Source organism: Lupinus angustifolius, chromosome LG09 (assembly GCF_001865875.1).
Source record: "Lupinus angustifolius cultivar Tanjil chromosome LG09, LupAngTanjil_v1.0, whole genome shotgun sequence".
Taxonomy (NCBI): domain Eukaryota; kingdom Viridiplantae; phylum Streptophyta; class Magnoliopsida; order Fabales; family Fabaceae; genus Lupinus; species Lupinus angustifolius.
This window is the reverse complement of record NC_032017.1, coordinates 6,728,266-6,750,628: the sequence shown is the minus strand read 5'-3', so window position 1 is coordinate 6,750,628 and position 22,363 is coordinate 6,728,266. Positions and strand designations below refer to the sequence as shown.

General features: G+C 29.4%; 3 protein-coding genes and 1 non-coding gene across 4 annotated transcripts; 1 reads left to right on the top strand and 3 right to left on the bottom strand.

Annotated features, from left to right (window-relative positions):
- LOC109356189 (agamous-like MADS-box protein AGL62) lies at nt 2,843–3,879 on the top strand. The gene has a single exon (XM_019599525.1). It carries the CDS (start codon nt 2,843–2,845, stop codon nt 3,713–3,715), a length of 873 nt encoding a protein of 290 aa, XP_019455070.1. The 3' UTR covers nt 3,716–3,879.
- Nucleotides 12,958–14,040, bottom strand: LOC109356188. The gene has a single exon (XM_019599524.1). The coding sequence runs from the start codon at nt 14,038–14,040 to the stop codon at nt 12,958–12,960; it is 1,083 nt and encodes a 360-aa protein (XP_019455069.1).
- On the bottom strand, nt 15,492–19,941 carry LOC109356050 (UDP-glucuronic acid decarboxylase 1-like). The gene is made up of 8 exons (XM_019599377.1): nt 19,225–19,941; nt 18,052–18,199; nt 17,895–17,974; nt 17,410–17,493; nt 17,257–17,331; nt 16,677–16,769; nt 15,748–15,992; nt 15,492–15,656 (listed from the first exon to the last, which is right to left on the bottom strand). The coding sequence occupies exons 1-7, from the start codon at nt 19,834–19,836 to the stop codon at nt 15,783–15,785; spliced, it is 1,302 nt and encodes a 433-aa protein (XP_019454922.1). The 5' UTR covers nt 19,837–19,941; the 3' UTR covers nt 15,492–15,656; nt 15,748–15,782.
- On the bottom strand, nt 21,344–21,417 carry TRNAR-UCG. The gene has a single exon. It is a non-coding gene; the product is annotated as a tRNA-Arg (tRNA).

Genomic DNA, 22,363 nt, shown 5'->3' with positions numbered 1-22,363 from the left:
AGTACATATCATATATAAATAACTATTACAAACTTTACACGTAGAATATTAAACATTGTAAATTTGTAGAATGTGCAAATGAAATGATTTTTTAAAGTTAAACAAAAAAATCACTTTTTAGAAGTGTTGTTAAAAATAGCAAACAATTTATTAAAAAAATGATTTTCAAAAATGATTTTTTTTTAAAAAAAGTAATTTTAAAAAGACTTTGTTGAGATAGTGGTTTTTAATATGAATATGAGGATTTTCTTCAAAATGCTTTTAAGTTCCAATTCAAAAAATAATAATAAATTTGATATTCATATGTTAAATCCATTAAAATTTATTTGGAGATAAATTGACAATTTATCTATGAAAGTTGTATGAATTGAATAATTTAAAATAGGAATTAATATATTTAAATGGATTAACATATAGTGTTTTGTCCCTCCATTATTATCTAAATCAAAATCCATTCAATTGATACATTTGTCAACCATAATATGTCTGTCCTAGGTGCTTCAATTTTTTGACAAATTGTATGTTTTTACATGAACTTCTGTGGAGAAATGAATTTGAAAAACAACTGTCTTATTATGTGATTCATGTTTTTAACATGTAGTATGAACTTTAATCAATTGACTACTTTGGCATATTAGAATTTAGTAAGAATACTCTTCATTAATAGAGAGGTAAGTGATTATTTTTACTTATATTTTTAATGATAAAAATGTGATTTCATGATAAACAAATTTAATGATTTCATGATAAATAAATAGATAAAAATATTATTACATATGATTTTTTATCTATTATTATGAGGTACTTGCCTCTCAATTAATGGAAATGATCCTTACTCATTTGAACAACGCTAAAATATTGTTGCATTTTCAGTTTTTAACATTGGTTTCCTTGTCCTCTATTTTTTTCTGTATAAATTATATCCTTTAGTCATTAAAATTATAGTATGTATTTTTTTTAGTTTTTAAACATATTTTTGTACAAAATAGTTAAACGAACACATGTTATAATTTGAGTTACGGTAGAATGTAATTTATCTCTTAGAGTGAGTAGATGCTTTATTTTCTAAAAAATATTTAAACACATAAAAAATACAATTTTATTTCTAATTTTATTTTTTATATACAAAATACTTTTATTGAATGGACATAAAGGTATTCAACCCACCAATAAAAAAAATACTCAGCTAGGAGTGAATTTCCAATGGTAAAAATCAAAACCAGCAAGTAGAATTGTGCGTCTTTAATTTTATAAGCATTCAATTAATTTGTGTTATTATATTCCAACTTATAAATGTATGAACACATCTGAAATAAGAGTAAAGATACAAATCAACCCTTGGAAACAAGTACCAAAAAATTTGGTCTGTAGAAATAATAATAATAATTTAGATTACTAATGTGCTAAAATGTAAACTCAAACAAAGAAAATAGATTGAAGGATCTACCTAACATTCTATCATATGAAATTAAATATTAATACCTTATCTTACAAAAATAATTATTAAATGATATTAAATAATATTATAATAATATATGAAATTCAATTAATACCTTTAACTTTTAGTCCAATTTTGGATTTAGTAATTAATTTAATGAATAAAAAATAGCCCAAACAATTTTATTATTTTATTTATGTCAAATGCTACGTGGCGTGATATAAAATTGGATGAATATACTGGGAAATGGCAACAAAGAAAAATATAGAATAAGTAGAAAATGAAAACAACTATCCCCTTAAAATGCTTCGACTCAAATTTATGAATTCGATCGAAGTTACGAGTTCATTATCAGATTGATGAAAATTACCCTTTTTGGTGCATCACTTATTTAGATTGAGAAATGTTCATCGCTACAAATTTCATTTTGTAAAAACTTTATGAATATTATAATCGCCACATCTTTTCATGAAAGCAATTCATATAATATAAAAAAAAGACAGTTCTTTGATTTATCATTGCTATAAAAAATATGTTTTATACGTCAAATACTTTTACTAATATAATAACCATTACAAAAGAATATTTTGGTCAAATAGCACTCTAAAATGTTTTATTCTTTATATTTTTAATGGGAGAAGATCTATTTATTCTGCATCTTAACCATTAATTCTAGGAAAATTCAATTATTTGAATTAATGAGTAAATTCAAACTGAACGAGACTCATCTCCGATACTGGAGAGACAAGTGATGCCAAAAACAAAGAAAATGTGATATGTTATTACATTTGTATTCTTATGTTTATTATGATAAAACAAGTTTAGCCTTAAAACTAAAGGGAAAAAGTGCACTTCCTAGTACATATCTTTAAAAAAAACAAAGAGGAGTGTGACTCATTCAAACCATTGAATTCCCCTAAAATTGATGATTGATGACTAAGATGTGAAATAAGTTTGTTATCCCCTCTTTTTTTTATATATATTTTAATTTATATCACCTTATAAAACTATATTATCAATCAAATAGGATAAGATTGAGCTCATTTCCTATTACATATCTTTAAAAAAAGGTGATTCAATAAAATAAGATATATTATGATGTTCATTGTATTTCCCTATATATTTTAATTTTTATTGAATTTCTTACCATATGAGACATCCAAAATGAGATTTTAGCTAGAATCTATGAATCTACAAAAAGATTTCAGCAGTGCCAAAAGGAATGCCAGCTGCATTTGAGTTTTATTTGCCCTACCAACCCCAAAAAATGTTAAGAATACCAACTATGCCAAAGTACTATAAATTGAAACCCAACACTCTTCATTTCATGCTCTATTCATTGCCTCTAATACCCTTCTTCGTAATATATTCCTATTCTTCCCTAAGTATCCATTCCATTGAACCATGTCAAACCCAATGCCTAACTCTGAATCAAACCCAATCCCTAATTCCGAATCAAACCCAATCCCTAATTCCGAATCAAACCCGAGAAGGAGCAAAGGTCGCCAAAGGATCCAAATGAAAAAGATGACCAATGAAAGCAACCTTCAAGTCACATTTTCGAAACGTCGAAATGGACTTTTCAAAAAAGCTAGCGAGCTTTGCACCCTTTGCGGTGCACAAGTTGCTCTCATTGTTTTCTCTCCTGCAGAGAAAGCTTTCTCTTTTGGCGACCCTAATGTCAGTGATGTCATTGACCGCTATATGATGATGCCCCCACAACCAAACAACGCTACCATGCAGATTCTCGAGGCTCATCGTTGTGCAAATGTGCGTGAGATGAATACACATCTTACTCAGATCAATTCAGATCTAGAGATTGAGAAGATGTGCAATGACATGCTGAACAAGCAAAGAAAAGATGCACAAAACCAGTTCTGGTGGGCTACACCTATTGAAGAGATGAACGATGCTGAAAAACTTGAACAACTCAAGAAAGCATTGGAGGATCTTAAGAAGAATGTTATACTCCAAGCACAAAACCAGAATGTTCCTCAAAACCCTGCTCCTCCTGCTCAAAACCCACCTCCACAATTTTTTGCAGGTGGTTCATCTTCTAACAACCAACCATTCATGTTTCATCAGCACCAATGTCCACAACAACCTCAAATGATTCCTCTTCCACCACCTCAATCATTCTTTGAAGGTGGTTCTTCTTCAAACAACCCTCCTCTTATGCAACCTAGCCATATGTCTGAAGGGGTACCCATGATGATGCCCTACCAAGGTGGTTTCAACAATATGGGAGGGTATGGACCTCAAGGTGGATTCTTTTAATCATCTTTAGGTCCTCTTTGGAAGATAGAAGATGCCCCAGTTTTTGTTTTCAATATTTTATGCATTTTTATTTCAATCTTGATCATAGTTTGTATTTGTATGTCTTTTTATTTTATGCACCTTTAGATCGTTGTATTGCATGGTTGTAGTTTGATATATGTATTATCAAATAAAGGGCATCTTATTTAAATTTCTTGATCTCTTTGAAAATTGAAATCTTTTGAAGTTATATGAATCCATGGTTTTCATTGGTTGAGGATGTTCAAATTATCATAATAAAATTAACAAAATTGTGATGAATATGTTGTAAAACAAACTATAGGATCTATTGAATAATTCTTATAAAAAAAAGAATTGCATAATTCACATTATGAACTTATACAAGGATATCTTAATAGTCTTCATTTTTTTGAGAAAGTTATATATGGGTGCAAAATTGCACCAAATTTAATTAATAAAAACAAGAAATTATGCTTAATAAAATCTAGAGAATTAATTGAAACTGTGGTTTGGCAAACCCAACAGATTTCTAAAGAAATTATGCTTAATAAAATCTAGAATTAGATATCATCATCAAGTAAAAGATCTCGAAGAAATACTAAAGACAGCTAAGAAATCTGTACAAGAATTCCTTTCACAAAATATGTAGAAATTTAGAGTAACAATATAGCAGGAGGTGAAAGATCCAATGATGTTCGTTAAATCTATTGACTTATAGCGTCAAATTAAATTTCATAAATAAATACATGAAAGATTCATGTAATGAGAAACTCACTTAATTTTTATATGTATATTGTCATCCTATAAAATTAGGCTAATGGAGTAAGAACAAAGCAGGAGGTGAAAGATCCAGTGATGTTGATTAAAGCTATTGATTTATAGTGCCAAATTTAATTATTTTTTCATAAACAACTACATGAAAGAGTTAAGCATGAGAAACTCACTTAATTTTTATATGTATATTGCATCCTATAAAATTTAGGCTAATGGAGTAACAAAATAGCATGAAGTAAAAAATAGGATGTTGGTTAAATCTATTGACTTATAGCACCAAATTAAGCTTAATTTTTCATATAAAAATACATAAAAGAGTGATGTTATGAGAAACTCATGCCATCCTATAAAATTTAGGCTAATGATGATGATTTATGTTATAAATTAATAAATAATTGAAATGGTAATTTGTAATTAAGTGGTGTTTCAACATAGGCTAATGGAGTACCAACATAGCAGAAGGTGAAAGATTCAATAATGTTGGTTAAACCTATTGACTTATAGCGCTAAATTAAGCTTAATTTTTCATAAAAAAATACATGAAAGAGTGATGTAATGGGAAACTCGTAAAAGTATGTATACTGCCATCCTATAAAATTTAGGCTAATGATGATGATTTGTGTTATAAAATGAGAAAAATAAATAAATAATTGAAATGGTAATTTGTAATTAAGTGGTGTTTCAATTTGGATATTAATCTTCATTGTAAAATCCTATAAATTTGGATTTATGAGATCTTTGAAATTAGGAACTGAAAAAAATAGAGATGATGGTGAAGTGATTTGTGTAATTTAACTAAAGTTTATTTAATATTTTCCATTTGATTAAATGGGTTATTTTTTTATAATTAAGAAATCTTTCAGCACTTTGAACTCTTCAAAAGAATACATATGATTTACCTATGGTCTAGTAGTATATAAAACTTTACTAGATCTCTAGAATGACTAAAATGTTAAGAGTTCAATTCCTATGAGTGACATTTGTTAGGAGGGACCCCAAGATGTATTAGTTCCTTACAAAAAGGTGAGGGGATACTCTAATAGTACCAAAATATATAGCCCAATATGAAAGAGTTTCATTTATTTGAAGATTACTTAAATTTTTCTGTGATATTATGTGAATATTTTATATGTGTATGAACAAAAAAAATTTGTACTATCAACAATATTTTGTTACTTTTTTGGGTAAGAAACTAACCTCTTTCGAGATTTGTGATTGTTTCTCCTAACAAGTGCTACTTTCAGAAATCGATTTCTCGATTTAATGAAGCTTTATACAATTAGACCAACATTTTGTTAGTGTATAAGCATAATTTGATCATTCATATGATTGCCTCAACATTATCGCTAGTTATACAAAATATACCTTTAGATGTGTTCTTGTTAGTTGTGGTGTTTAATAGACCATCATTGCTAAACTAATAATGTAGAGGTGGAATTGTTTATGCGTTCCATTGTGTAGAGAAAGCATGCATATACGTTTTCAGATGATTGCAATTTACCCATTAACTACCAAAGTGTTACAAAGAAATATGATTCATATAAGAAACTTCCTAAAAATATTTTTTTATTGTTGATAAGTCGTGAAAATATTATTGGGTATTAGGAAATTCCTTGGAAGAGAGACTTGTTTGGTAGAGACGAATCTCTAAATATAAATCTTTATGATCTAATTAATCACCATTTGTGTAAGCTGGATTCAAGTGACACATGGAGATGGGGACTTGACGGATCGAGCGACTATGTGGTGTAAACATCTTACTTGGCTCAGATGAATCAACAACAATCTTTTTTAGGTATTATGCTAAAAAATTGTTGGATTAATTGTTTGCCTTCAAATGTTTGTTGTTTTGTCTGGAAACTCTTAAGAGGACGGCTCCTAACAAAGGATGAACTTCTTAAGAGGAATATTATTGTGAGTGCGGATGATATGGTTTGTACTTTTGGCAATAATCATATTGAAACTATTGACCACTTGTTTATATCTTGTGACTTTGTTGTAAGTGTTTGGAAAGGTTTTTACACTTGACTTCAAGTTCCTATCATAATACCTTCAACAATTATGGATTTTTTCAAGCTTCATGATACTTTTAAAAGCGGTAGATGTGTAAAGTTGTAGAGAATGTTATGGTTCATGGTGGTTTGGTCAGTGCTGATTATGAGAAATGAAGTTACCTTTTAGGAGAAGACTCCGAGTTATGTGCATTTATTTGATTTGATTCAAACAAGATCTTTGATTTAGTTTATCTCTTTTGTTCCTCATAAATCTTTGTCGTTTGCTAATTGGTGTATGAATCCTAATCTTTGTATAACGCTAAGTGCGACAAAGTTGTGAATTGTTTCCTTTCATTGTATTGGGCGGACACCTCTTGTGCTCCTTTAATACAATTTTTCTTTATCAAAAAAGTCGTGAAAATATATGTAATTAAAGATGGCAACTTATGACACAATATAGTTAAAGGTGAAGGCATGGAATAGGGGGAAACAAATTGATATATCTTTTTCAATACTTGAGAAATAAATACAACGAAAAAAAAATCATATAAAAATAATATTTTTGTCATTAAAAACAAATACTTACATGTCTAGTTCAATCATACTCTATACACAACCAACTCCTATAACATAGTTGATAACTTTCACTTTGGGTATACAACAAAAGTACTATATATTTTCTATTTTACTAGTTTCATCATTTTTTAAATCATTTGTTTTCTTATAAAATAATAGTTAATTTAGAAAATGTTTCACATTAACATAGAATGTTTTGATATTTCTTTAACTATTACTTATTCTTTTCCTAAATTTATAAAAAATTATTTGGAAAAATATGAAATGAGAATTAATTTCATTTGTAAATGAGTTTCTTATTTAGACAACTATAAAATAATATTTTTTATTTTAATTTTTTAATTTAGTTGAACTCTTATAGGAATTTAATCAAATATGATTAAATTTTAATTATTTAACATTATTTCTCCTATATTTTTTTTAAACAACTGCAGCACCCGAATTCATTTCATAATTAACCAGAACAGCAGAGAAAAAAAGAGTTACAAGTTGATAAAGCGATAATTAGGTAAGCCTAATCTGTTCCTAATTAAATCCTAATGAATGAAAATTGGAACCAAATTCCAAGTACAATTTGTTTTAGTCAGAATGCCATAAGTAGCTAACTTATCAGCACAAATGTTACCCTCTATATATATAGGAAATTTGAAGATTCATCTCTTGTAGCTGTTTTTTGCATCTGTCCCAAACGTTGGATAACTGCCAAGGTGGAAGAGTTTTGTTGTTGAAGATGCCAACTGTCATGCTTGAGTCACACTCAAGCCAAAGATTTCTCCAACCTCTGCTAAAAGCAATATTAACTGCCTTTATTGCAGAATGCAACTCAACATAAATAACATTTTGGATGCCCAAGTAGGAAGAATAAACAATTGAAGGAACTCCCAGAAGAGTCTCTAAATAGACCACCCCCTCCGGCATGATCAACACCATCTGTGTTGACTTTTATCCAACCATATTTCGGTTTTTCCCAAATGACTTCAATTATTTTAGGAGTCTTAGGAAGACTAACTGACAAGTGGAATTGTTTAAGGATGATTAGCTCCTTTATGTTGGTTGATGCAGCTGCAACCGAAGAAATTTTCCCAACCAGATTTGTTTCAGCTTTGATTCTGCTGAAAACATAAGAGCAGAGATTCTCCTGTCCTCAAATCTTCTTTGATTCCTACGGTACCAGATCAGGCTAATGGCATTAATCACGCAAGCCAAAAGGACATTATTGACTTGGTTGTTGAAGATACCTTTACAACTGCTCATGATTGAAGCAATAGAAGTAGTATTCAGATTGATTGAAAAAGTTGCCTTGATCCAGTCCCTAATGCCCTGAGCAAATTTACATGATAGAAATAAATGCTCAGCATCTTCCGAGTAGGAATAACATAGGATTCAATTGGAGAATTTTACCAATTTAGGTAAAAGCTAAGTGATAAACTGAATTCAATCCATGTTAATGTACTCTATACACAAGGATTGATAAATCAATTGAATTTTTATTTATAAATTTAAAAATTAAGTTTGAAGTCAAATTGATTAAAATAGTTATATACTTTTAATAATTTTAAATACACTATTTTATGCTTAAAATGATTTATGTTCCTAAGTCTTTGGGTCACACTAATTATTTTTGGTTTGTTACAGTACATTATAAGTGCGATTTAAACAATTTTTTTTAGAATTGTTGATGCATTTTGTAACAAAAATAATAAAGATATATTGATTTGTATATTATTTGGACTTGTCTACACAATATATCATATTTATTTAACTTAATTGCATTTATAATATTTTTTGTTTAAAATATTACATTTATTTCTTAAGCAGAGGTGATCAGTATAATGAAAGTATAAAAATTAAGGGAAGTTTGTGTAGGTATAAAAAAGTACGGATAATTTATATAATTTGACTAGAACTCAATAGTGTCAGTGTAATTTACTCTTGATTTTTTATTATTACCGATAACTTTGGATTGTAAATGTTGAACTAAATGCAAAAATCTCATTTTTTTTTATAGGAACTTAACTAATTAATAACAAAAAATATTTCATGTGGCAAAAAAAATCTAACTCCTTTATTCTTCGTGAATGATCTACATGCTTTTATTCTAAAACTATAAATTCGTCCCCCAATTGCTATATCGAATACAATAAATCGGTCACTTATCACGAGTTACTTTGCTTCCAATTTCATGAGTCTTATTTTTTACTAATCTCAGTTCCATCCATAACTAATCTAACCTGTGGACCAAAAATTAGTTTACTTTCCACCAATTCCATATTATCCTGGAAGCGATACTTGTTGGAAGAAAATCACGAAAGAGATTAATTCCTTATCAAAAAAATGAAGAATTACCTTTAATAGTACCAAAAATTGCACACCATTATATACATGCAACTCAAGCAGTGGCAAACCATAAAAAATATTAATTTATTAAAATATTTTTTATCATTTTACCTAGCCGTTCCATTGTCACTTATTGTGATTTGTTAGGAAAATACTTAATTATTAACATTTTAGATGATATATGCTAACATGAATTAGCACAGTCATGTCAAATTATAATTAGAACATAAAATAAAATAAAACCATAATTCAATAAGAATAAATGCAAAATTTTCTCCTTTTTATAGGAACTAATTCATTAACAAATCAAATAATTATTTCCATGAGTGAAAGATCTCTAACCCCTTTCTTCTAGGTGAATGATCTACATGTTTTTCTTCTAAAACTATAATCTCTTCCCCCAATAGTTATATCAAATACAACAAATTAGTCACCTATGCCTAGTTAATTTGCCTCCAACTTCATGAGACTTGATTTTTATTAGCCTCAATTTTGTCACTAACTAACTCAACTAATTAGTTCACCTTCCACTAATTACACACCATCTAGGTAGGGCCGCTGCCCCCGAATATTTTTTAATTTATTAAAGTACGTTTTACCTTTTAACTTAGTGGAGTACATTTAATATCTTACAAATTGTGTCATCCCATATGTCACTTATCGTAATTTGTTAGGAATTAAACTTTTAAATTATAAAATACATTTTTTAATCAAGCATAATAAATGATAAATAAATTGATACAATTTTTAGAACAACATATGTACCCTTTTACATACAATCAAACAACATCTTTATAAAGATACCCATTGAAGCTTATATTTTTTTTTTAATTTGTAGTTTGATAAATAAATATAGTTTAACTTGTATAATCATTTTAAAATTATACATAATAAATAAAATTCTCTTACACGTGTAAATGTTGATGTTGTTTATGATAATATAATATTGTCATTTATTATAATAAGATATGAAATTCAATTAATAATAATAACTTTTAGTCCAATTTTGGATTTACTCATTAATTTAATAAATACAAATTAGCTCAAACAATTTTATTTTTTTATTTATGGCAAATGCTATGTGGTATGTTATAATTTTGGGTGAATACAGCTGGAAAGTGGCAAGAAAGAAAAATATAGAATAAATAGATAATAAAAACAACTGTCCCCTTTAAAAAAATTATTCTCTATTTTGTTTAAGGATAGTCATGGTTTGCGGTTTATTATATTGAGCCATGGTATTCTTCCCTAGAAAACTGCAAATTGGTTAATAAAATATTAAATTGGGTATTTCAACTAGGTATAAAAATATTGTTGAAACTATAAGGACTTCTAGATATCAAACTTTCAACCAATGATGAAATTCTAAGTTCTTTTGAAAAGGGCGTTGTTTGGTTGCTTGATTATACTACTTTTACAAACTATTGGCATAAAAGATATGTTAGGGATTAAACTTTACTATTCACTATTAATACTTATATGAGTCAACAATACTAACTCGTTAAATAATGATTTTTTCACACAAGGAACCTCAATAGTATTAAAAAACTGATGTCTTAACCAATTTAGTAACTCATGAATAAAACTCTATGTCTAGTAACTTATGAAATAAAGCTCTATGTCTAGTAATTTTTTACAAACAAGATGAAGATTTATGACTCACAAATATACATTTATATATAGTAATCTATGCTTTTGAAATTAAGTTTTAATGGAACACCTCAAATGTACTAATTGTCAATGTCTTAGTCATGTTAGTCACTTAATAAAATAGCTCTATGTGTCTAGCAACTACAATGACAAGATGAAGAAATATGAACCGTTAACACACCTCTATGTCTAGTAATATATGTTAACAAATTTGAGTTATTTACTTATTGAATTAGCCCTATGTCTAGTAACTAAAATAATATATACATGAAGTGACAAATCAATACAAATATATATCTAGCAATTATATCAATATAATGAGTTGATAAAGTCAGAATTTCAATGAAGGTTTCTCCATAAATTTTAATTCATCACAGTTCATACAAAAAGGTGGTCAATCGTAAAGTAAGCATTAAACACTAAATAATTCATAAGAACCAAAACATAAACAATCAATATAAATTTGAATCAATGCGAATATATCATGCTCATATTGCATTCAATCCAACAACAAGGAAATTAGCTACATATATTCATGGTAACTAAACATAAGTGAAGAAGAGAGAAAATACAACTCATGGGTAATAAATTACCATTTCAATGAGCATGGATTAGCTCCTCTAGCATGTAATCTTTTTGCTTCTACACCTCTAATGGAGTTTAACTAGCCTAAGAACTAAGAAAATTTTGAGTTACAAGTGTATTGTCCGAACATGTATCTTACTAATCCAATTTGATCCAATTTTAAAGTCTGAGACCTACCTACTCCGCTTAGTGCATCCAATTTCACTGAGCACAACATTTTATCTAGTCAGGCTCGACCTTTCAAATAGCCAAGTTGCGCTTAATAAATATAATCATCATCTATTTGATGAGTTGATTTGGACACATATCCCAACTAAGTTGATTTGGACTCAGATCCCAACTAAGTTGATTTGGACTCAAATCCCAACTAAGCTGATTTAGAAAAGTATGTGATTATTAATTCAACTTTAACATGATTTGGTGATTTTTTATTGGATCAAAAAGTCTACAGAGAAGTCTTGTTTTTTAATCTTAATTTTAAGAATAAAATGATCACCCTAAGCATAAATATAAGAATATAATTATAATTATATTTTGTTTTTGCTTTGTTATTCACCCCACTAGTACTCGAAAGATTCTCACTCCAATTTTATCACCGCATTCTTTAATTTTCATATCCACATTCTTCGAATAATTCTTATATGAAAATATATGAAATGGTTATTTTTCTCAATGAAAAATACACTCCCGTAAGAAGACATATGGGAAAAAAATTTCAAAATAAAATTCCTTATGTATAACTTCATATAGGAATTGAGTTAGGTATGAAAATTTTAGTGGAAGTATTAATATAATCCAATTGATTAAAATTGAATTATCCAATTGATTAAAATTGATTTCCACTGTTTCAGTTTGAAATTGTAATCCACCTAATTCAAACTACATTAAAAAAATTACGTTATTATGCTACAATTTTTAGTGATAAACAAGATAAGTACATATTTTTAACAAATATATATATGCTATAAAATGTAATTATTGATGGCAAATATTGGACATTCCAGCTGATCACAAAGTTGTGACTACACCAGTCCATTATATAACAACCACTAAAATTTTGAAACTAAAACATTTAAAATAAGAATAATCAATGGAAATAGTATTATATAAAATTTTATTAAGAATAAAAACGAATTACAAGAATGCAAAAACAAATAACAAAGCAGTCATCAAAACTCAAGTGTTCAATACTTCTATCTTACTTCAACCGAACCTCTAAACATTTAAAATAAACCTAACTAAACAAAAATAATAAATCAAAACGTTTCATCACGTTCAGTTTCAGTGAGATTATTATTATTCAAATGAATAAAACAATAAACTTAGCTACGGATTAAAGGGTCCATTAGGGCTAAGTTGTTTGCATATACCCAAATAAGTGTAATAAACCAATCTGTCTTTAGCTCCGGTTCTATGATTCTTGGTGTGTTTGAGGAAATACTTCAAATACTCAATTTTGCAACACCCAATCATTTGACCCAAAAACAAGAATAACCAGTTTATGATTCTCTTCTTAGTAAACACAGGCTCCAAGGTATTCTCTTTTCCACAATGATTGCATGTTTGGAGTACTGGTTTAGTCCAAGATTGTGGTGCACGATCATACATGTTATCTCTTTCCTCTATAATGAACCCAACAACTTCATTGAACTTATCTCTCAAATTAAATTCAATTTCATATAGATCTCCACACTGTTTGCATTTCACTTTTCCAGAGATTGATATGATGTTTTGTGATATCAAGTGCTCAAGGCTATGGATTGTGGCTCGTGTTGAAGTAGTCCATTGATATGGTGGGTTTATGGTATCGACCGTTGCTTGATTTGTGGCTCGAACCAATACCTTACGTGGACGAAGCCTAGATGGACCAACTTTATCTTGATCTTGATGAACATTAGGCTCTTGTATTTGAAAATCGGATGGAGGGAGTCGACTTTTCTCATGCATGTTATCAGGTTGTTGAAGCATAGACGACGTGGTAGGGCTTGGTAGCACAGAAAAGTAGGTTTCTTGGAGCGATTGTATATATGGCTCTGTTCGAGGCTGCAATTGTGGTTGTGATGTCGATGGAAAGTAGTTTGCTGGAAGTAATGGTGTATATGGTTGTGTTAGGGGATGCACTTGTGGCGACTTCAATAAGTCATATTCTAGAAGCGGTGAGAATGAAGGTTTCGATATTTCTAATGGTATATGTTGAAAAGTAAAAGGGTTGGGTTTATACCACTTTGGTTTTGGTTGTGTGAGTTCTGGTTGTATATTTGGTTGTGGTTGTGATTGTGATCGTGCGGGTTCTAGTTGTAAATTTGGTTGCATTTGTTGTGAATCTGGCTTTGAAGAAATGGAGAGGGAAAGGTTAAGCCACTCATTGTTGTTTTCTTCAGAATTTGGAACATTAATATTAATGTCCATGGTTGATAGGGAATAGAATTTAGTTATGAAAATTGAAGTTGTATGATTTATGGCTTAATGTGAAGACACATGTATTTATAATAGAGATTCAAGTTAATGAGATAGATTCGAATTTGAACTTTAGATAAATTTGTTATAATCATATGTAAAAAGAAAAGAAAAAATATGATATATGCACAAAAGTTCTAGATAATTGCATGAAGATAAGAAAGATTATCTACTAATCGAAGCAAATAGAGAGAGATTCTTCAAAACAAAAAGAAAAGATTGATCCAGTTTCTTTAGATAATGTTTTATATATCTAACTATGAAAAGTGATAATGCTAAATGGTGTAGGAAAATATAGTGATAATCATGAAGAAACCAATAGATAATTAGAATAGCTGAAGGAAAAAACGCTGGTAGATTTAAGTATTTTAAAAAGAGTGTAATATATATATATCCATATATATATATATCCATATATATATTATATATATATCGATAGTGTAAAGATTTATATATAATCAATGTATTATCTACTATTCAATTGTATTATTTTTATCTAAGGGTCAATAATAATTGAAAATAAATAGTAAATGATACAATGATAATGTAAAAAAATCTTATATTTTCAGTACATATATAATTTATTCAATGGCTTGTCAAACATATTTGACAATTAACATTATAATAGTTTTTGTTGGAATGGAATGATCAATACTATTTATTAGGGTATTGATTTTTTTAATGTTTGGGCTGGAGTTTTAGTTAGGATTTGTTACAGAGAGATTATTGCTGGAAGATAAATATATTTTTAAGGTAAGATAAATGGTGTTATATTTAGTAATATTTTTCTAACAATTAGCCTATCTTTCTATCAAATTAGCCTACAAATATGAAGAAGATATGTTAAATCTATAAATCAATTATTGATATGAGAATTAAACCTTCCAAGTCACTTTTATTTGTAGAATTAATGCAAAAATTAATTAAATTATTATTTTCATATTTTAGAAATGATAGGGGATTAAAAGTTAAAACATTATACAGTGTTTTGTTTCATATATAGACTTTAACGATTTAATTGCATATGACCCCAAATCATGGCACTTAATTCACTCTTCTTTTATGCCGATAATTGATTAATTATTAAGTATTAAAATTATCTTAATTTATGAGGCAGTTTAACACCTTTTATTTTTAAGTATTTAGCTTTATGCTTTTATAATTTATACTTTGTAATTTGAAGAATTATTTCACTAATTTTTCTGATGTCCACTTTTTGTACTACTCCATCTATCATCACATCTAATTGGTTCAAAAAAATTATTTAAATTAAAATTACAATTATCAAATATTTTTCTGACCAATCAATATCTCCTAGCACATGAAGTAACGAAGGATTAAGATAAACAAGAGATGTGTACCCTTGAAAAAGGCATCACTAAATTAATAGTAGAAAACTTTGCATTCCCTTGCTACTAAAATCAGTTTACAACAGCTTCAGAAAATATAATGGAAAAGTAAATAACCGAAAAGAATCTTAAAAAATCACAAATACGTTAATTGTGTGACAAAAGTGAGCTATTACCAAAACTTTCTAATATGTTGGTCGTGTATGAAAAAACGGACAGAGATCACTTGTCTCAAACCGTGTATTTGATTGACTTGGGATAGGGAATGAACACGGTTTGTGACAGATAATCATTGTCTACGAAAAACAGACAAGATGAAAGGGAGACACCTTCATATACAAATTCTTATTTCATCCCTTTCCCTTCATCCTCATTCAAAATTCGATTCCGGAAATCGTTAACCATAAGAGGCAATCCTTCTCTGAGTGGGATTTTTGGCTCCCAATTCAGAAGTTCCTTTGCTTTGCTAATATCTGGTTTCCTCATATGTGGATCATCTGCAGTATTTGGTTTGTATTCTATTGTAGCACTTGAATCAATTGTTTCTTTGACAACCTGCACATTTATGAAAATATGGAAATGCACATTTGCCGCATTTTTCTGCAATTATGGTAAACACAACATATCTACTGCCATGACTGCATCTCGTATTTAAAATCATTGAAAATTTTGGTAGAAAACTGTGAATTGCTTCTTGCGTACCAATCCGTTGTTCTTTTGCGAATTGGTTCCCTATAAGGAATGAACCAGATTTTCGTCTACAATTTTAGGTAAAAAAAGAACAACAAAGAAAAGAATAATAATTGGTGATGTATACTCGCATACAAGAATAAGTTCCAACAAACACAAAAAAATCTTATTTTTTTAGTATTTCTCCTATGGTAAAGCAAAAGTTGATTCAATCCTATAAGAAGCGAGACTAGAAAAGAATATGCAAGGAGCTATAGAATTCCTGCTGAATATACCCCCAATGTAACAGTACTTGACAGAGTATATCCGCGCACATATCCGTATTAAAGAGAGTCGCGTATCATGTCACTATATATAAAACCATCTGCCTCTATTGCAGAAGTGCACACTTAATATGCTTATATGTAAGGCCATTGATCAGGGAATGGACAGAAAAAGCATGTCATCTTGGATCGATCTAACAGAGTCTTACTTTATTCGACTAACGCCTTGTAAGTATCCGACCGAAGTCTTATAAGGAAAAACCATAATTGGAAAGGAAATAGATACCTGAGCAAGCTCTAACATGGTAAACTCCCCTGGGTTACCAAGGTTGAAAGGTCCTATATGTTCACCATCCATCAAAGCTGTTAACCCATTAACCTGTGAAATTGAGTAACAATTTTGAGTTCATCATTGCATCCTTAAAATGCTAAATAGAGATTCTCACATAAAATTGATAAAATTTCAGGCCAAAAATGATTTTTTGATTTGAGCATATCCAATTCAAAATCTTCCCTATAGAAGAATTATATAGAAGAAAACTATTTTTTTGATACAGTGGTAGCACTGACTCCTAATGGCTTATATTACTATTTTCATGCATTAGCTAACTTAAATTACAAGTAATAACAAAAAAACATTTAACCCTTCCAAACAAATATTTCTATTCCTGAAAGCGACACTTGTTAGGATGGACAGTCACGCAACCCGAAAAAGATTAGTTCCTTATACAAAAAAAACAGTTGTTTCTATTTGCCTCAGATATATCCTCAGTCGCAAAAATATGTTAGCTTCTAAAACAGAGAAAAGATTCAGAGAGATGTATAAAGGTACAAAACCCAAAAATCTAAAATCAAATTTGCTATACCAAATCAGAGACATATTGGAAACTTCTTGTTTGCTTTCCATCACCATATACAGTCATTGGTTGCTTCCGAATAGCCTGGGAAAATGGACAAAAGATTGGTACATGAAAATAAACCATTTCACATGATATCTAAGTTAAGAAAGGGAGTTAAACCTGTGCAACAAAATTGCTAACAACACGCCCATCGTCTAAACACATTCGCGGCCCGTATGTGTTGAAAATTCGAGCAATGCGAACCTAAAAATCGCCAATACTCAGATTAGTCACAACTCAGATGTTTCAATAGTAACGTGTTTGCATAGAGTTGAGTAGCCGAAAATTGGTGCGCGATTACCATAATCAGTCTAAATTTGACTTATTTTGGATTTTACTTGTTAAGTTTCCTATGTTTGAACAACTTTTCTAGCATTTAACCAAGCATTGAACATAAAATATTCAAAATCCCTATGCATTCAATAAGTAATTGTTGGAATTGGATGGTTTTCAACAATAAATGAATGGGCTATTAATAACGATTTATGGGGTGTAAAAGTAAGTATTATTTCGTCTCATTTAGAATTATTGCAAACTACGGTTATAACAGTAACCTATACTAGCAACAACAACAACTATGATCAATCAAATACATTATAAGCTACCTCGACGCCAGCACCTCGATGATAATCCATCGTCAAGGTTTCGGCAGTTCGCTTTCCTTCATCATAACAACTCCTCTCACCTGCAAAAAGTTTGAAGTGCATTTTTAAATACACGATTCATATTTAGAAACTAAGTATGTTACAACACAAATCTCACCTATTGGATTCACATTCCCCCAATAAGTCTCCTTTTGGGGATGCTCCAATGGGTCACCATAAACCTCACTAGTACTAGTTATCAGAAATCTAGCACCAACCCTTTTTGCAAGACCAAGCATGTTAAGTGTACCCATCACATTTGTCTTGTAAGCCAGTCACACACATAGTTAAGGATCTCTGATCTACTGTACTTATTGCAGAACAAAGTCATCATGGAAATCCAATAGTACTTGTGAAAAGATATGATACATGTTGGATACAGAAAATTTAAAAATATCACATAACACAACAATTGGACAATTTATAATATTACAAGAACAATGATCTCATGTCGCAATACATATCTCACACCATGATATTGAAGCAAAAAATAAATAAAAAAAATTAATATTTAATTTTCGTAATTGACATGATATATTTTCATTAGTATGACACATAGTTTGAAAAATCAAATCATTGTTTAAATTACAATAAACATAACATAAAAGCATGAATCTTACTTTAAAGGTTAAACAACATTTCATTTTAATTGAAACATGATAAAATGCCAACATTTATCTAAAAATATTATGATACTTCCTTGTATATTATAATATTAAAATTTGAAAGAAAAAACCTTAAAAACTGTATAACATGTTGTTGTTAATATGTATTAACATATAAAACTAGTTATTACAGGAGAACTTACAACTAGGTCAGTTACCAATACAAACATGTTATATCAGAATTTGGATCCTCTCTATTACTTGAGAGAGTCCATTACCATATTAAGATTATGTGGCAAAAATAAAAATTCAATAGTCCTAATTTTAACTCATTTTTAATAAAATAAATTATATTTCTTGTTTCCCCTTAAAATCCAGTACTGGACTGTCCAATAGTGGTGAGGAGTTGGACTCGTTATGTCAGTTACAAAATTAAATATTCATTTTTTTTTATATTTTTACTTAAATATTATTGGTCTGAGACATTATTTGAGATGATTTGAAACAACAAATCATTATCCATAATGCTTGTGGCATTGTTCATAATTACTCAACACAATTGTTTGATATATCAACATACAATTGTATGGATGGGACGAGGTATAAATAACTTACGGATAAAGCTGCATACATCTATATGTCGGTCTGGTGCACCTAAAAACATAATGAAAGTAAAAAAAGGATATGATTGTCTTGACAGGATTGTACTTATAATGAATAGGAGAAGCAGGACAAGCCAAATGATAGATCTGATCAACTTCAAGAAGAATCGATTCCACAACATCATGTCTAATAAGCTCAAACCTCTCATTCCCAATCAAATGCATCAAATTCTCTTTCCTCCCCGTAAAAAAATTATCAATCACAATCACATCATTCCCTCTCCCTATAAGCTTATCAACAAGATGACTCCCTACAAAACCAGCTCCTCCGCTCACCACCACCCTCAACCGTCGACTCGTAATTCCAACTGGTACACGGCCTCGTAAAACGACGCCGTGTACGTACCGGTTGGATCCGGTGTAGAGAAACGGTTGAGGCTCAGTGGTGGAGAGACGAGAGAGAGTTGGTTGAATTATGAAGAAAGTTGATCCGATTAAGATTCCTAGGAGAATGAAAAGAAGACGTTGTTCACGTAAAAGGTAGTTGATGGATCGTGGAAGAGTACGATGATGATTGTTGTTGTTGTTGTGTTTTGGAGCTTTTGGAGAATAAGGTGGTGTTGATGTTGATGATGATGTTATCATTTCTTCGTCGCGTCTATGGCTTAAGCTGGTTTGTTTGTGAAGCTGTTTCATGATTTCTGATTATTTGTTTTAGCTTTTTTGGTTAGTGATTTTTGGAACAATCTGATTATTTTGTTTGTGGAAGGGAGAGAGATTTTGAAGTGGTGGTTATTAATGGTTGAGTTGAATGTATTTGTTGTTTTTATAGTAAAATGGAGAAGGTGTAAGATAGACCAGCCATGTGTGTGAGTGAGATTTTAATTTGGGAAGCATCAACATTGGAGAATTCATTTTTTTCCTATTATTTTATGCACCAACTTTTTTAGTCACATGTACTTTTGGAAATTTATTAGTGAAGCTTGTGGGGTACATATATGTTATCCCACGATTTGTGCTCCTGTATGTACCAGCAACTTATGATTTGTTGAAAAAATGTTTGAAGTTAAAAATTATTAAATAATCATTGTTATGATTAATCACATCTGATGATACATGTAGTGATACCATTTATAGGATATCATATGTGAACTCAGTTTGTGGGTAGGGTGAGCACATGTTCGGGTTTGGTTGATAAGGATTGTTCTTTGTTCGGTCTTAAATGTTTTTTAGTTTATTTTTTGAATTGGAACCTAGTCTCAGATTCGAAGTTAACATGATCTCAAATATTGATCAAGTTAGCCTTTGAATTTGAGTCTGACCCTAAAATTGATTGATAGGATGAAGTCTTCTAAATATTATTTATTATTTTGAATATCTAATTTAACATATAAAATGATATATGTATATATTGCTAACATGTATATAAGATAAAAATAGGCATGCATGCAAAACATGAAGAATAGGTACCATGAGAGAGAGTCATATCGAGCCATGTTTGTTTCTTACTTGACTCTAATATTAATTATGTCTAATTTTTGAACTCCAACTTAAACTTAATGAAACTCGATCATATTTGTGTCCGATCGTGATCAGAGTAAATTGAGTGATCAAGTAGGATCGAGTTTTACAAATGCCTGCCACACATAATACAAAGTAAAGAAAAAGATTGGTGGATGTATCATCATTATAAACTTGAATTGTGTTGAGTACGTTTTCCTCTTTAAAAATCTAATACATCAATTTGAATTCATACACTTCTTTTTTCCTCTTATTTTATGTTTGCAAAACTAACAACCAAATAAATATTATTATCATCATCAGCCTATAAAAATGAGTTTTTAAACTTCATATCCATTTTGCATTATGTTTGCAAAACTTCATATCCATTTTGCATTATGTTTGCAAAACTTCATATCCATTTTGCATTATGTTTGCAAAACTTCATATCCATTTTGCATTATGTTTGCAAAACTTCATATCCATTTTGGTGATTTATAAAAATGAGTTTTTAAACACAGTCCAAACAAGACATAAAAGTGGGCTTACTGAGCTATCTTCAACATGGGTTGATTAATATGTTGGGGTTTTAAAAGTGGGTTAGTTCTCATTTGTTTAGACGAAACTATTTTGTGTATTGTTGTTGCATTGTGTTCATATTAAAAACAACTAATTTCAAGTCTCAACAAAAATATTAAAGTATCGACCACAGTGGGAGTCGAACCCACGACCTTTTGATCCGAAGTCAAACGCGCTAATCCACTGCGCTATGCGGTCATCTTTGTTGCTTAATATTATGGTTTAAGATATTTATACATGAATACTATTGATAGAATTAAGAAATGTGTTAACCTACCAAACAGAAAACATTTTGAATGTACCAAAAAGAATCCTCTCAAGTAATAAAGAGACATTTTTTATTTTTCTTTTATATTTATTAAAGATAAAAGTGTTATCACAATATATTTAAAGAGAAAAAATGTCACATTAAATAATATTTTCCTTTTATTTTCTATACACTTTTTTCTAGACAGTCAAGAGAATCTACCCACAATAAAACTATATTCTCTATAACTTATCACCTTTATTTTTATTTTGTGAGCTTAACTTTCTAGCTTTCAACTATTTTGGAATACAGTCTATCATCCATAGTTTGAGGACCTTGTTGGATCATTAAAATTTCTATTCTTTATAGCTGTTTCAACACAACATTCATTATCTAATTAGAATAAAATTTCATTTGCATGTATTTGATCATAGATTAATATTGTTATTATAAAATTTATAACTTGGTTATTAGAAAAAAACTTATACACTATCCATTCACAATTAAAATGTATGATATTACATCACCATATATAAAAATGCATTTAACTATTTAACTAAATTTCCAATTTTTTATTACCTAATTGGAGAGTCTCCAATCATTAATAAATCTCAATATTTATTGGAAAACAAAGCTACCAAGCAAAAAGAATACAACATTAATAACAGTTAATCGATTAATTGTGTAGTTAGTCGATTAACTGGGTATGTGTTAATCAATTAACACTATAGTTAATCAATTAACTAGTTAGAAAATGACACATTTTACACATTTAACACATTTTGAATTGTTTTACATCATGTGTTTATTAGCTTGTTAGAAAGTTAGTTAGGTTAGTTGCATTATTTGTTTTACAAGACATTGTATATAAATAACACTCTTTTGTATCATTTCAAT